The 17,512-nt window shown below is 36.9% G+C and overlaps 1 protein-coding gene across 1 annotated transcript in view; it reads right to left on the bottom strand.

Moving 5' to 3' along the window:
- Nucleotides 1-186: 186 nt before the first annotated feature.
- Nucleotides 187-17,512, bottom strand: part of LOC144195840 (transmembrane protein 132D) — a 33,971-nt gene continuing 16,645 nt past the window's right edge. The window contains exons 4-9 of the mRNA XM_077715693.1: nucleotides 12,435-12,621; nucleotides 9,692-9,835; nucleotides 4,930-5,135; nucleotides 4,493-4,757; nucleotides 2,603-2,794; nucleotides 187-2,525 (exon numbers count right to left, since the gene is read on the bottom strand). Coding sequence (XP_077571819.1) covers nucleotides 1,251-2,525; nucleotides 2,603-2,794; nucleotides 4,493-4,757; nucleotides 4,930-5,135; nucleotides 9,692-9,835; nucleotides 12,435-12,621 — 2,269 coding nt within the window. The 3' untranslated portion in view covers nucleotides 187-1,250. The remainder of the gene's footprint in view (nucleotides 2,526-2,602; nucleotides 2,795-4,492; nucleotides 4,758-4,929; nucleotides 5,136-9,691; nucleotides 9,836-12,434; nucleotides 12,622-17,512) is intronic.

The raw sequence follows: 17,512 nt of genomic DNA, 5'->3' as shown, positions 1-17,512 counted from the left end.
TATATACATGTATATACATATATACATACATGTATATACATGTATGTATATATGTATATACATGTATATAAGTATATGTATATATGTCAATGTGGGATATGCGGGTATTCTTAATAAAGGCTGCTATACTTTTTTTCAATAACTTGGTGTCAAGGTGTAGCAAAAAGTTTTATTGGTGCTTAGATCCAAAAGGATAACTGATGCAATACAACAGCAAAATGTTTGTTTGCCACAGTAGTCGTTGGGTTTATAAATTTGCAATATTATTTATTTCAAATAAATACATGTTAAAGGTTGGTGTGCTATTTTCATAATTCAAGGTGTTGAATTTCTGTTATTCCAATTTGTATTTAGGTTTTTTGTCCGTGCACCCACTTCTGTAAATAAGAATTCATTTTCAAAGCAAAGCAGTATTTCTCCTTAGATGTACAGTTCAGACTTTTGTTTCAGCTATAAAAATATATACATATACGCCAACATACTGTAATCTGACTCATTTCAGAGGGGGGAAAAAATGAAGTCTTTCCATCAAAAAGTATTCTTTGAAAAAGTTAAAAGGCTCGTTCTTGACTTGCCTGCAGAGGTATGCCTTTATCTACATTTTTTTTTTACTTCCAACATTGTTCACAACAGTTAGAACCTTCATCAGGTTGTATTTCTCTCTCTCGTCGCATCCTGGATTAAATACATGGAAACATTTGCACATTAGGAACACACTTTAACATAATGCACCTCATACCTCATATAACCTCCATCAAAAGGCTCAATAAAATAATCGATCAGTAGGAAAGAATAATAAGAAAGAAAAGTCTAAATACCTTTCAAATGTATAACAGCTTTAAAAAAAACAAAAAACAAATCCCCAAACCTACTACTACTCATTCCAAAAGCACTACTCAAACTGAGCATATGTATTTAAAACACTTGTGAACTTTGTAACACAACAGTTTTATAAGCGCTTCAATGAAAGTAGTGTAGGTTGGTCAAGAAGTGCAAATATTTAAGGAAATTGGTATCTACATGCGGCATAGCATTTAGTGGCTTTATCAATGTGTAAATTTGGACATTGGCTCATTTGTACAGTACTATACAGTCCGGGTACAGTTCCTCTTAAAGGCCTTGACGGGTAATGAAATGGTTTGTCTTTTTGTTTCTTTTTTTAAAATCCCATGTTTGAGACATAGAGTCAACAAAGGCATTGAGGTGATCAAAGCCTGCATTGTGAGAGATCTGACCATACTCACTATTTATTATAAGCCCTCCCTAAGCTGTGCAATGGGTACTTGGGGTCCTCCTTGATTACCGTCTTCTTTCCCAACCCAATGGATGCCATGTCCGTTCTCCCTTTGGGAAAGATGCGGTGAATGTTGGTGCTCCAGTGTAGAAAAGGTAGTAAAGTGAACTCGCTTCCTTTTGCTAGTTGGCGAGTGGAGGGATTCTGCCGGCGGCATCGATTTACTCCGAAAGGATCCCACGCAACTGATGGGAGAGTCCGTGACTGATGCCAAACAACTAGGCCTTCTGGAGAGTGTAGACGTTTTACCTGGCCCAATGTCTATCACAGTTGTCATAGTCTGGGAATCATGTTGAACCGGACTTCCCGGTACGCTCATGACTAGTTCTGCGTCTGTACCCAACCACACCCAATCGTGCCTGTGACCTGTAGGCTCCTGACCATTGGTAGGCGGCTTCTTATGTCGGAATTTGACCACATATGATATACAATTGACTAGAAATACCATGATGGCTAAGCAAAAAACACCTAGCAAAGCATACATACCAATCTCCAAGTCTGTTAGAGGTCTGTTTGTCAAAATGTCATCCTCACTACTGATCTTAACTTCCCCCGACTCTTGTCCAGGCATGACTGTTTTAGTAGGAAAATTGTTGGAGTTGACTAGGTTACCAGGAGCCTTCACAGTACTTGTAAGTTGAACCCTGTCAACAATCACATTGTCCGAGCCGTATGCTTTACTGCTGCCACCAGGGTTTCCCATTCTTATATTGACCGTGCTGGTAGGACTGCTCCCCGAATTGCCTGTTTTAGCCACACCCCCAAGGCTCCCGCTGGGCATGAAGGTCCATTCTGTAGATCCAATTGTAGTCTTTCCCGAAGGGTTTTCATCTCTTGCCGATGCTGTAATGCGTGGTGATGGACCTTTTCTGTCAAAATCCATCTCTCCTCCATCATTTCGGAAGCCTCCGTTATTCTTCTTATCCGTGTTGACAACTCTACCATCTGTTCGCCGACCTTTGGCCTGGAATTTGACCTTGAGACTGCCATTGCCAACTGCAACCGTACTTTTACGTTTGGACTTTTGGCAGGTTTCGCAAATAGACATTTCCACTCGGACCAGAACTCCTTCGCCTTCCCCTTCCGCAACCACAGTCGGAAGAGTGCCTCGTACTGATACCACGCCCTGATCTAGAGATGACACCGTCACTCGGTAAAAGGCAGGATCGTAAATGTCAAGCGGCGTCTGGCTGCCATCACTGAACTGGACCCACGCGCTGACCATGGCTTCCTAACAAAAAGAAATTGTTATTGTGTTTCGCAAGAACTTTTCACTCATATTTCGTTTAAGTTGATGAAGAATGTAACCTGTTTTGGCAAGCGCAGTATTTCCTGGGTGCTGGTAGTTGCTACGATGGCTCGGTTACTTCCTGGGCTGAGCTGTAGAGTCATTGAGAGGCTTGCAACCATCTGGACACCCAGTTCAGTCATTGTCACTTTTTCATCCGTGACTCTCACCGATGTTTTTGCCAAGATTAGGTCAGAAAGTGGAGAAAACACCTGCCCAGGGACCAAGACACAAACAGTCAATAGACTTATAGTTACTATACCATACATGGGCAAACTACAGTCCGTGGGCTACATCCGGCCCGCTAGGCCTTGATGACATTTTAATATTTCTCAATACATTCCTTTTTACTTTACTTAGTACTTTATACTTTTGACTTTAATGATGAGTGATGAGTATGTTAATACTTTAGTCCTTTTTTTCTGTTTATGTTTCATATGTACTGTTAACAGATGTACTTTTTTATATGTATCGTATCTTTTGCTGACCCTGGCCCATCTGTCAAATTTTTAAAGTCAATGTGGCCCCCAGGCCGAAAAGTTTGCCCACCCCTGTACTACAATTCCTTTCCACTCAAACACATAGTAAATGTAAAGAACAGTTTGTTTCATCAGGCTCGAAATTCATCACAGAGTTTTTTTTAGTGATTAGTCGAGCTAGGATTTTATCATTGTCAGACATATGTATGCTTGGTCAGTATTTGAAAAAAGCAATTTGAATGCAGGATTCTGTTGTCAACATCTCTTGTAGGGAGGGACGAGTAACTATCTGGCATGCATAATCCAAACTTTGTAATTGACTTTCTGTGGTCCCGTCTGCTCTTAGTCGCCTCTTTTAATTCCATTTGCATAAGCCACTAGGACAGCTGTTTCAGTCTGGAAATGTAGCTCTACTTTGAGTTTACTTTTGCTTTTCTCCAGTCCGTAAATATTGCATTAAGGGAAGAAATATATTGGTTTACTAATTAGGTTGACGCTTTTCTTTATGTGAACTAAGTAAAAGATGCCAGAGTTATTCTGTTTGAAAGTGTTGCTCATTCGGCTCACTCTTTCAGAGTACCGTATTTTCACGACTATAAGGCGCACCACATTATAAGGCGCACCCTCAATCAATGACATTTTTTTCCATATATAAGGCGCACTGTATTATAAGGCGCACTGTCTATTTTGGAGAAAATGTCAGACTTTTAAGTGCGCCTTACAACCGTGAAAATACGGTAATTGCTATTGACTTCCAGGTATGAAGCACTCACTACACAGTCACCTCTAGAGCCAGCCATTGTTGATGTTTTGTATAAAATCTTGCAGTGGGGGAGGAGCTATATGATGGAAGATGTTATAAACTAAGATGGCATCTGCATATTTAACAGTATTGTTTCACTTCAGGCGTTTGTGTTTTTCTAATATCCGACAGTGGTGGTTTTTCGTTTTTGGTTTTCTGTTTTTGTTTCCCATATACAAGGCACACTGAATTATAAGGCACCCTGTCTATTTTGGAGAAAATGTAAGACTTTTAAGTGCGCCTTATAGTCGTGAAAATGCAGTATAAAGAATCCAACCAACCACATTACATTTTGGAACCTGAAATGAACACCCATTCAGGATCTGAAATTCAATCAGAACAGCAGCTCTGACACTTAAATATGATTTATGGAATGTAGTCTTAAATAACATTGACACAAATGGACAAGATGGAAATTGACAGTATTATCTTTGTCGGAAATTATTTGATATAGTGTATTTTTTACAATATACTGGCTGTAGACAGACTACTTTTTTTTAAAGACGACTGAGTCAATATGGATGAATCTGCAGTTTCTTTGCTCTTTGTTTTCGCCAGCCTATACAGACAGTTCGAACACAATCCTCCAGGGATTCACATTTATCAGTCCAATGTTCATCCTCCCTTACCTGAATAACAGTAGTCCCAATGTCTCGGCCTGATAGGACCCTCCCCGCCTGTAGCCTGGCGACCCGAGGATCTTCCACTTTCATAAAGTATCGAACCAGTCTTGTTACATCCACCTGCCAGTCAGACCCCAAGAAATATGCCTTGGGGTCCCGAGGGTCTGCCTGCTCGGCCACAAAGTGGGTTAACACACGCACCAGGGCGTGTTGAAACTGCAGTGTGCAGCCTTTTCCCTTTTTATCATCACTTTCACTCTTCCAGCCAGATCTGAAACAACAAAAATGCACCTCGTTAGATTATTTTCAGCAGTTGGAGAAAAAAACATGGGTCAGTCCAGGATTTGCGGACATTTTGCATCTATTTCTTCCAAGTTTAAAGATTGAGGAATGGTCTAATAGGTTAAAAACTTGGTTTTGATTGACGAAAATGTATTACTCACTTCTTGGTAGTCAGTATAGGGACCCTCCAGCTTTTGATTTGACTCAATTCTGTGTCAGACACCTCTATCTGAAGAGGAAGTCTTGGCATCCACACATTTAGCTCAAGTTGAGCACTGAGGTAGCTGTAGGTGAAGTTTACCACCATCTTGACTTTGCCTTTTGTCTCTTTGCCATCTAAAAAAACATAGTCGCATCTCTCCGAAACCTGATAAGAAGACAGATAGCGAAACCACCGGATCATTACATTGTCCTTGATTATCTCAATAGTTTTGTGGTACAATGATAGCTAGAATTTACTTGTCCATAAGGATTATATTTGTTAATGAACTAGTGACAAACGCGATTACATCGTCTCATAAATGTCACCAGTTTGAATAAACGGGCGATTCGGCCTGCAACAAATGTCCTTGTGGCAGTTTCACACTGCGTTGCATTACATCGCCGATGTCAGTTTGGTCATAATAAACTACCGCCATGATCAACGCTCCAAAGCTTTAGAAAGACGTGGCATTGCGCTTTTATGTTAATCAAAATACCATGTGGTACAACGGTAAGCATCAGTTCTTCACAATCCAGTGCGCATTCATTACACCGTGATTGCAAAAGTGACCTTGCTAAGTTGAAGTTAAAACCAGAAACATCGCTTGGACACTTCAAGATGGCAATCAGAAGCATTTTTTTTATTTTTGGCGGCCCTTTTCACAGCTACCGCACTCAAAAACCTGGATAATTATAACACTACATTTAAATTCAACCACCAGCCTCTGGAAATGCACACAGGAGTGGAAAAAAAAATAATGTGACTTTGACTGATAGCCTAAGGTGGAATACAAATAGCAAATCTCACTCTTATTTGCACGAAAGCAGTATTCGGTTGGTTTCACCATGCGCTGCCATGTGGACGGTATTTTTTATTTTTTTTGCAGAGGATCATCAGGGCATTTTAGAATCAGCCCGGCCACAGCTAAAGCTTTCCAATGACCACATCACTATGTGTCATCTTGCTATGGCCTAATGTCCTGACAAATAATCTCATGCCTGAGTTCCATCTAAGCAGTGCATTTGTAGTGTTATAGTGATGGGGAATTCCTAATGCAAGTATGGATCAATATAAAACAGAGACATGGGCAAACTATGGCCTGCGGGCCGGATGTGGCCCGCCGATGTTGTCCATATATTTATTTTTTCCCAAGATGGCGCCGTCATGTTTTAATATTTATTAATCCATTCCTTTTTACTTGACTTTGTACTTTATACGTTTTACTTTAATGATGAGTGATGAGTATATTAATACTTTAGTCCTTTTTTATGTTTCATATGTACTGTTAACGGATGCACTTTTTTATATGTATCATATCTTGTGCGGACACGGCCCATTTGTCAAATTTTTAAAGTCAAATGTTTTTTTTTTTCTTTTCCCAAGAGGGCGCCGTCACGCGGAAGCCAGTAGCTCGGTCCAATCTTATTTGTTTTTCGTGTTTCACAGCCCCTCTATCTTTTCTAAATGACATTTTAATATTTCTTAATACATTCCTTTTTACTTTACTTTATACTTTATACTTTTTACTTTAACGATGAGCGATGAGTATGTTAATACTTTAGTCCTTTTTTTCTGCTTATGTTTTATATGTGCTGTTAACGGATGCACTTTTTTATATGTATCGTATCTTGTGCTGACCCGACCCATCTGTCAAATTTTTAAAGTCAATGTGGCCCCCGGACCCAAAAGTTTACCCACCCCTGATCTAAGCGGTCCATTTTGTAGTGTTATAGTAATGGGGAATTCCTAATGCAAGTATGGATCGATACAGAAGAATTGAGTTGGTGTTTTATACTGTTTCAAGCTTGTACGGAACCCTCATATTTACATTCATAGTGAGTGCAGTGAACCATTCAACCATATTCAGAGACACTTTCTTCATTTCTTCTTTTTTTATGAGAACATCAACTAAATGCTCCGATACTTAAACTGAACTCGGTGTCACATTCAAAATAAATTTGGACACATTATTTGAAATGGAATACATTTTAATGTGGAAGCCGCCCACTCTTTCTTAGTCATCATCTCATTCTGTCAACAATAACGGCATCCATTGGGGTGCTTGTCTTCTACCCATGAATCAAAGTTTGCTTAAAATTACGTGTCTTATTTTACAGAGTGAACCGTTTATATTTTCTGACATACTTAGCTTTGATAGCAAAACATTATTGTTTCTTTATTTACAGGCAGAAATTGCCTTTTCATTGAAATGTTCTTTTTCAGTCTTTGTCAACATCATAAAAAATCTTCTCCATTTATTGCCAACAGATTTGATATCGCTCGGTTACTACAGGTGAAATAAACTACATCCATTTAAGCCACTAGAATTAGAAGATTAAAAGATATATTGTTGGTGGAGTTCCTTCTCTGGACAACCCGGGGAAGTAAGAACACGCTAAGCTTTGAACAGCAATCCATGTAGGATCATTTAAGGTACAGAGTGCCTGTTTACATTGATAATGCTCTCATATCACAATTGACACGACATATACATACCATCTTTTCACGACTATAAGGCGCACTTAAAAGTCTTTAATTTTCTCCAAAATAGACAGTGCGCCTTATAATCCAGTGCGCCTTATATATGGAAAAAAAAACAGAAAACGAAAAACCACCACTGTCACATATTTAAAAAACACAAACGCCTGAACTGAAACAATACTGTTAACTATGCAGATGCCATCTAAGTTTAAAAAAAATCCATCAAATAGCTCCTTCCCCACTGCAAGATTTTATACAAAAAAAAGTCCAAAACATCAACAATGGCTGGCTCTAGAGGTGACTGTGTAGTTAGTGAGTGCTTCATACCTGGAAGTCAATGGCAATTACCGTATTTTCACCACTATAAGGCGCACTTGAAAGTCTTAAATTTTCTCCAAAATAGACAGTGCGTCTTATAATACAGTGCGCCTTATATATGGAAAAAAAATGTCATTCATTGAGGGTGCCTTATAATGCGGGTGCACCTTATAGTCGTGAAAATGCGGTATTTATATTTACACTGGTAGACAAAATAAGAGAAAAAAAAGTGATCGTAAAAGTCAAGAAAATTGCTATTTTTCTTTCTATGCTACAATTTCGATTTATCGGATCAAGACTCGACTTGCATGGAATATCAGCCAATCATAAAATTCCTATTAAGAAATATATGTAGTCTACTTGCAATTTAATTGATCTCGAACCTATTTTATCACCGTAATTTTACCGTCTATATTTGCTTCAATCTTGGCTCCATTCTACTATTTTTTTCATGAAAATGGTTACATTCTGTGAGTCTACAGTCCTGGCCCTCAAACTTTCAATTTCATCAGTCAAAACCGCCATCTTTTGGCAGTCGGCCATGTGTAGGTTCACAGGATAAAAGGTAAAAGTCACCGGATAAGAGCAACGTGGCAGGCTGCGAGGTAATTTGTGCTGAGCGATTTAGCTGAGCGGCTGTTCATTGAGGAAGAGATTGATGGCTGATGCTGTTGAAACCCGACTAACAGTTTGCCTTAGCGAGTAGAAAAGAAATTGAGAGAAAAGGTGACTTTGCCGGACCGTTTATCTACTATTGTCCTTGGTGTCACGCACATGGCCAACTCGTTCTTTTGAAGAACGGGGGTGAACAATTTGTCTGTCGGGTCATTTTATAAGTTTGTGTGAAGGGGAGATAAAGGGCATTGAATTATGGTCTTCATTCGCTCAAAAAAAAGTTTTAGAATCTGTGTTAGGCTAGTTCGGGGATTTTCCTTGACTTTGAATAATTTAATAAGGGATAGCACATATAAATGAACATTTTTATATTCATGTTAATGGACATATACATGGAAATATATAAGATGGTAGTCAGTGACTAATTTCCATCTTTAATCGGGTGTGCATGTTAAAGACATGGTTTTAGACGAAACATGGGCAAATTACGGCCCGCGAGCCACATATGGCCCGTTAGGCGTTTTAATCCGGCCCGCCGACGTTGTCCAAATATATATTTTTTCCCAAGATGGCGCCGTCACGAGGAAGCCAGTGGCAGTAGCTCTGTCCACTCGTATTTGCTCTTCGTGTTTTACAGCCCTTCTATCTATTTTTAAATTACTTTTTAATATTTATTAATACATTCCTTTTTACTTTGTACTTTATACTTTTTACTTTAATGATGAGTGATGAGTAGTATAATAGTTTAGTCCTTTTTTTCTGTTTATGTTTCATATGTACTGTTAACGGATGCACTTTTTTATATGTATCCTATCTTGTGCTGACCCGGCCCATCTGGCAAATTTTTAAAGTCAATGTGGCCCAAAAGTTTTCCCACCCCTGTTTTGTGTTGTAATCGCAATTTTTTGTCTAGCAGCCAGGCTTTAAGATGATTGGCCTAGAGGATCATAATATGGAAATTGGTATTTAGTTTCAGGACAGAAGAAAGTGTTTGGTGAAATGCATTGTTTTTGAATAAAACTACACAGTCACCTCTAGAGCCAGCCCTTGTTGATATGTTGGAATTTGTTCATACAAAATATTGCGTTGGAGCTATGTGATGGAATATTTTGTAAACTAAGGTGGTATCTCTATATTTAACAGTATTGTACTAGTTCAGGCGTTTGTGTTTTTTAATATCTGACATTGGTAGTACGTTTTTGGTTTGTTGTCCAATACTTTTAGAGTTTGCTAGGCTCCAACTTTCTCCGTGAGTGTAAGCGCTAAGGATAATGAAGATGTCAAATAGTATATATGAATAAAAATACCTTGAGGGCATCTTCGTCAGTAGAGCTGCATTCGGTATAATCGGAAACGTCAGTGATACTGCCGTCCTCTTCCACGGCGACCGTTCTTACTGGTACCACAACCTTCTTTCCGGTCAATATTGCAGTATTTAGTACTTCAGTGTCCTGCAATTAAAACAATACAATCTGTTTTTTGGGGGGTTCCATTAAATAGTTTACAGACAAAAATGGAAGATTTACCTTAAATTTTGCTATTTTTTAACATTTTGATGAACAAAATGAGAACCAAAAGTCCATTTAATATAATAAATTTTTAAAGCACTATCTTTCATGGCATTTTATCTTATTTTCAAATATTTTATAATCTTGGATTTCCTCAAACTTGAAGACAAAAAAGTACTGCAATTTTAATCATAATAATCATCTGAACACTGTTTAAACCCTTTAATTTTTTATTATCACAATTATTTTTTGTCTTCAACTTGGAATATCATGTCCCTCAACACATGTAATTGTAGATAAATGACTACAATTTGTGGACATACCGTATTTTCACAACTATAAGGCACACTTAAAAGTCTTACATTTTCCCCAAAATAGACAGTGCGCCTTATAATCCAGTGCGCCTTATATATGGGAAAAAAAACACAAAAACGAAAAAGCACCACTGTCGGATATTAAAAAAAAACTCCTGAACTGAAACAATACTGTTAAATATGCAGATGCCATCTTAGTTTACAAAATCTTCCATCATATAGCTCCTCCCCCACTGCAAGATTCTATACAAAGAAATCCAAAACATCAACAATGGCTGGCTCTAGAGGTGACTGTAAAGTAGTGAGTGCTTCATACCTGGAAGTCAATAGCAATTACTGTATTTTCACGACTATAAGGCGCACTTAAGTCTTAAATAAGTAGACAGTGCGCCTTATTATACAGTGCGCCTTAATATACAGTGCGCCTTATAATACAGTGCGCCTTATAATATAGTGCACCTTATATATGGAACAGATGTCATTCATTGAGGGTGCACCTTATAGTCGTGAAAATACGGTACTTACAGAACATGGCATAGTAGTGTCTTTTTTTGTTCCTCTGACTAAAAGTATGCATGACACATGCACGGCTGTGTCCAGTCATGAATAATCAAATTGAAGCAGATGGATGTGTGTCTTTCCTGTATAAAATCATGCTGTCTAAATGAAGTTGACATAATTGTGTGTGTCTATGTGTGTGTGTGTGTGTTTAAGTGCTCACATGTGCATGACAGTTTGAGAAATGCAAAGCAGAGCTGTGTCGGGTTCTATGAATGATCAGTGAAATTCACCCAGAGGACAAAATAAAGCAGATGGATGCTAGTTTCTCAACTGTAAAACTGGTTGAAATGAGGCAGAAGTAACTTGTCTTCTTGTTTAGTTTTTTTTTCTTTTGACTGGCATTTCATTTGATGCTTGTTTTTTAACAAAAAAACGCATTGGAATGATTCCAGAATAGTTCAAACGTAGGTTTACATCAAGCTTGTAACTTTTGGCATTTGGAATTGTCGGGTATGTCGGTATTGAGAAGAAAATCTCGTGTTGAATATCTAATCCTTAAGAGTAGATGCGGACTATGTCAAATTCTCGAATAGGGATAAGATGACCGACCTCATAACTTTGGCCTCTTAGTATGATTATAGTGCAAATGAAGTAGACCGCCATGTGAATGTGATCTACTGCGAAACCCTGACTTAAATGACATAAAAATCAGTTTAAGTGCTACTGTCACTCAAAGGGGTGTTAATAAAATGTTATTAATCTCATAGTTAGATTAAATGGATTACTTAAGAGAGGTAGTAGCATGCCGGAGGACTAACGTTTAAGAAGGAACTACAAAATGTACGTCTGTAAACCGCTTGGGGGGGCAGAGGAACAGATGTCAGTCAACAACTCAAGGTCATTCTTTTCCTAAAATAGAAACCATTTTGGGAATAGTCCAAATCATAGACGGGGGATTAGGTCAAAGTATGAAAGTGAGGCTGAAAGGATGCAATCCAAGCTTTGGAATTATTGGAAAGGCTATTGGTCATGTGTTAAAGTGGCGGCTTGGGGGCCAAATCTGGCCCGCTACATCATTTTGGGTGGCCAGGGAAAGTAAATCATGAGTAGTGACTTTCAGTTTTATGATCAAATTAAAATGAAGAGTATAGATGCATTTTAGATTACCTGATTTTCCTTCTTTTAAATCAATAGTTGTATTTTTTTAATCATTTTTTCAGTGTTTTTAGTTCAAAAATCATTTTGTAAAATTTTAAAAATATATTTAAAAAAAGCTAAAATAAACATTTTTTTTATTTATATAAAAACTGAATATTCGGGGCTTTTAATCCAGTTCTTTTAATCCATTTATTTAAAAAAGAAGTACCACTCTACTAGTATATTCTACTATGTATAATATGTTTCTTGATTTTCCCCCTTTTAAATCAATAATTGTCATTTTAATCCATGTTTTTAGTTAAAAAATCATTTTGTAAAATCGAAAAATATATATATAAAAAAAATCTAAAATAAGCATTGTTTTAGATCTATAAAAACTGGGTTCATATTCAGGGCTCTTAATCTAGTTCTTTTAATTCATTTATAAAAAAAAAAAATTCTAAATATTATTTCTAAAATGGTCCAGCCCACATGAAATCAAGTTGACGTTAAAGCGGGCCGCGAACCAACCCGAGTCTGACACCCTTAATCTAAACAGTAATATCAGCAGCAAGTTGATTCCCACTCACTGTTATGAGAGGAGCCAGGCCGACAAAATCTCTCTGAGTGGTGTAGATTCTCATCGCTCCTTCAGTCTTGGCTGTCGTTATTGACGGGAGCTCCAACTTCCAAATGATCACCTGGCTGTCAGCGGGGCCGCTCAGTTCGTCGACTTCAAACTCCATTTGAAGTACCTCCAGCAGACTGCTTTCCAGTCTGAGTGGAAGGGGACACACATATATCTTATTTGGTGGTCATTTGGATGAGACTTGGAAGTCTACTTGGAGTACTAATGTCACAGTTAGGTTTGTTGTCACAAAAAAATGGCCACATTTTGGTTGAATTGACTTGTATTTCAGTACATTGCCTGAAAAATGAGCTCCCCAAGTAAAACTTTATAAAAATTATTTTAAAATACAGTACTGGAGACCTGGTTACCGTATTTTCACGACTATATGGCACACTTTAAAGTCTTAAATTTTCTCCATAATAGACAGTGCGCCTTATAATCCAGTGCTACAACATCTTCCATCATATCGCTCTTCCCCCACTGCAAGATTTTATGCAAAAAAATCCAAAACATCAACAATGGCTGGCTCTAGAGGTGACTGTAAAGTAGTGAGTGCTTCATACCTGGAAGTCAATAGCAATTACCGTATTTTCACGACTATAAGGCGCACTTAAAAGTCTTAAATTTTCTACAAAATAGACAGTGTGCCTTACAATACAGTGCGCCTTATATATGGGAAAAAATGTCATTCATTGAGGGTGCGCCTTATAATGCGGTGCGCCTTATAGTCGTGAAAATATGGTACATCCATTATGGGGTAATATTAACGTTAATTTTTCAAACTTTTACATGATTGCATTGGATAACTTTATTCATCCCATATTTGCACAATTTCATTGTCACAGTAGCAAGAGGGTGAGAATACAGACACAGAAAAAGACATTGTACACATAAATTGATAGGTAAAGCGTACATTAATAAATAAATAAATACATAAATGTCAAGTAATACGTAGTCATTACACTAGAAGGAGAAAACAAACTAGAAAAATGTTGACATTGGACAAAACTACAGAAATTAATTATGAAACTTTACCCTATATATAGTTTAGTATAAAAAATGAGAGAATTTAAGATGGACAGAAATTTAGTTCGATAAAATTGTATTTTGGAAAAAAAATCAGGTTTTTACTTTACACTAGCATTGAAATTTGGATTATTATCGATGTAATAGTCACAATACGACTTCTTTGCAACATGATTGTCAAAGTAAAGAACCTTTTTTAAAGAAATTGGGGAATTTGGAAGACATTTTACTTGTACTATGTCCGATTTGGGGGCAAGAATTCCTCGGAGTAACACAGTTTGAGTGCTGTTGTGCTGCAGTAGTACACTGATGTACACACATAAAGTATCCTGTTTGTTTTTGTCCATCTGCTCGATACTTAGCAGGCAACTTTGCGGTTCATGGAGGATGACAAATAAACATAGACTTTCAGTGTTGTTTTTTTTTTTTTTGGCCCAGTTCCATTGCTGCCAGGCTAATGTGGAAGAAAATTAATTGATTTAAAGTCTTTATGAAAACAGAATGTGGAACGTTAATTGTTTTAGCGTGTCAAATGATTAAGGGAGTTAAAACAACAGAGAAATTTGTTGGGAATATTTATTGGCTCAGTAGAAGCCAGAAAATGTTCCACATGTCTATTTTGGAATAAGTTATTCTGTTTGGCTGCCCCTGATGTATTTTATCAGTAGGAATTACTGAAATTATTCATATTTACTATAAAAAAATGCAGTTGAGAAACAGTTAAATAATTTTGCAGTGCTATGTTCAGTTTTTTATTTTTATTTATTTTATACTTTGTCTTCTGGCTACCACCGAACAAAAGTATTGCTTTATTCGGGTAACGAGATTAGGAGTACAATTTCCTGTGAATTATGATCATTGCGAAGCAGAAATATTTTTGGGAAAATGTAACGTACATTAAGTTTTAAAGCTTTTCTTTAATGACACTAAAAAATGGAGCATTTGGCAATCAATTGTCAGATATTTTAGTGAATAAATGACCAAATAGTGTGTGCAAAAATATCCTAAACATGGACATATTGATATTGTAGATTAACTCTATACCAAGGGTGTCAGACTCGGTTCGCGGGCCGCTTTAACGTCAACTTAATTTCATGTGGGCCAGACCATTTTAGACATAATATTTAGATTTTTTTTTTTTTTATAAAGGAATTAAAAGAACTAGATTAGGAGACCTGAATATTTAGTTTTTTATAGATCTAAAAAATGTTTATAGCTTTTTTCATGTATATTTAGATTTTACAAAATGATTTTTGAATGTTTATTTTAGATTTTTTTAAATATATTTTTAGATTTTACAACATGATTTTTTAACCAAAAACACAGAAAAAATGGATTAAAAAAATACAATTATTGATTTAAAAGGGGGAAAATCAGGAATTTTAATATACATCTATACCCTTCATTTTAATTTGATCCTAAAACAGAAAGTCGGCACTCATCATTTACTTTCCCGGGCCACACAAAATGATGCAGTGGGCCAGATTTGGCCCCCGGGCCTCCACTTTGACACATGCGATTAATGGTATAAATTAAAAGATTTGGGATTTTTTTAAAAAGCCATTTTCCCTATCTTCCCTTAAAACTTCTATGAAACTGGACAGTTTTTTTTAACTAATATCCAATCCCTGAAATCCAAAATAATGCTACACTTTTTGCCCTTTTTTCCGGACTTTATTAAACCAGAAAGTTACAAAAAAAAGCCACCACCAGCACCCCTACATCAAATTCATAGGGTCAGCACTTGCTGGTACAGTGAAATAAGTCCAGAATAATAACTGGTTTGAGGACACTAGCGAAGAACAGGCCTTAGTGACCTTTCTATAATGGCTTCCCAAGAATGTTGCCTTAAATCGTTACTCGTCTGTGGATTCAATTTTCTCACTCGGCCAAAGTTCTCATGGTGCCATGCAATTCTGGACAAACAATAAGCAACAAAATGTATATTGGTTTAGGAAAACACTATCCGCGTGTGCATATTAAAGCCTGTTATTATGGAAATTAGGTTGAAGGTTGTTTGAGGAAAAACATCAATGCAGTTACTTTGGAAAATAGTCGTTTTCGTCCTTTGAGCGGATTTTTTTTAGTCTTTAATGCCTATATTTCCCTCCCAATTTTCTCCACAATAATCACATAATAAACACCAATCTCAAATCTTTGTTTACGTACACACAACCGAACAACAATATGAACAACACCAGTGATCATTTGTTAATCCTCCATTAGTTCTTTACCCAACAACAACTAGAAAAAGCTTTCTTCTTACTCGATAATTCATTGTACTCACCTACTTTAGTCAAGTAAAAACAAGGATTTACTATAATTGAATAATCTTAACATATTGCACCGAGACCTGGCATTAAAAGATAATGTCATTCTAACTAAGTATCAAAACAAAAATAGGCTATTGATTTGACATAAGTATGCCGTATCCCCTTAAGTATGCATTAGCATAGATGCGTATAAGATGGGATGAAGCTACATTTACATACTTTGAAGCTATAGCGTCTTGTTTTTTTTCGTTTTTTCCTTAGGAATGATCACAGATTGCAAAAGCAGGATAAATAAGCTTAAATGTAAAGATACAGAGATGTTTTTTTACAGATAAAGTCAAGGTTTGGTGACCGTGGATAGACTCTGTAGGGGGTTTTGTTTATTCCGTAGCATGGAAAGGATTAGTTGCTATGATCTATATTTATGATAACTCATAAAGACAATGTTTTCAATCCGTGCCAGATAGAGAAAACAAATTAATGAGGAAAAATCAATAATAGAAGAGAGGGTGGATAAAAATATTGAAATATTTTTGGCAACTGACAAGTGTTAAAAGAAGCTGTTTTTGACATACAAGATTTTGGGTTGTAATTTTACCCGTTTTGTACATGTTAAAGGTGTGAAATATTGGAAATTTAACATTCTTTTGGCATCTCATGAACTTTTATTTTTTATTTTTTGGAGGGCCAACCTTTCATGAACAGATTAGAGCTTCACTTTTCCGAGTAATTCTCAGAGGCGGAATTAATCTTGCAGTTTGAGTTTGAACCTCAGTGTGTCTTTTGGGGGAAGCTGGTAAGCTTGAATGAGCCTGCATGAATAAAAAATAAAAAACAACAACTATATGCGCTACATGATTAAATGTGTTTTTTGACAAAGTTAAGAAGCCAAAAAGGGCATCTGAAATCTAAAAAAAATGCCACATTTTCTAATAGACTTGTTTTTTTCTAGGCTGTACGTATGTATATGAGGTGGTTTCGTCCAATCAGATTAGAGAGTACCGTATTTTCACGACTATAAGGCGCACCGCATTATAAGGCGCACCCTCAATGAATGATATTTTTTCCATATATAAGGCGCACTGTCTATTTTGGAGAAAATTTTAGACTTAAGTGTGCCTTATAGTGGTGAAAATAATACGATAATTGCTCTTGACTTCCAGGTATGAAGCACTCACTACACCACAGTCACCTCTAGAGCCAGCCATTGTTGATGTTTTGGATTTTTTTGTATAGAATCTTGCAGTGGGGGAGGAGCTATTTGATGTAAGATTTTGTAAACTAAGAAGGCATCTGCATATTTAACAGTATTGTTTCAGTTCAGGCGTTTTTGTTTTTTTAATATCCGACAGTGGTGGTTTTTCACTTTTGGTTTTCTGTTTTTTTTTCATATATAAGGCGTTGGATCAAGGCCCATCAAACTGTTTTTTAGAGGTCCGCTTTTTTCGCATCTATTTCCACTTTTCCATTTAGGCGATGATTTGGCTTTCCCATGGAAAAATAAAAGCATTTTCCATGTCTTTGAATGGTTCATTTTTGAATTTAGCTTTGAGTCCACATGGGAGCGCTTCTGAAACTATGGTTTGCCAGTTAGTTAACTCCGCTTTACGGGATAACAAACAAGCACTGCATGGTTTTGTGTTTAGCTCAGTTCCTATGGGATGGCTTTCTTGTCTTTTATTCAAAGACTGCTAGTAAACAAACACCATTCTATGCCACAAGGGACACACGGCCAGAG

The sequence above is a fragment of the Stigmatopora nigra genome, chromosome 4, assembly GCF_051989575.1.
Source record: "Stigmatopora nigra isolate UIUO_SnigA chromosome 4, RoL_Snig_1.1, whole genome shotgun sequence".
NCBI classification, from domain to species: Eukaryota; Metazoa; Chordata; class Actinopteri; order Syngnathiformes; family Syngnathidae; genus Stigmatopora; species Stigmatopora nigra.
The sequence above is the reverse complement of the archived record's forward strand: the minus strand, read 5'-3'. Positions and strand labels throughout refer to the sequence as shown.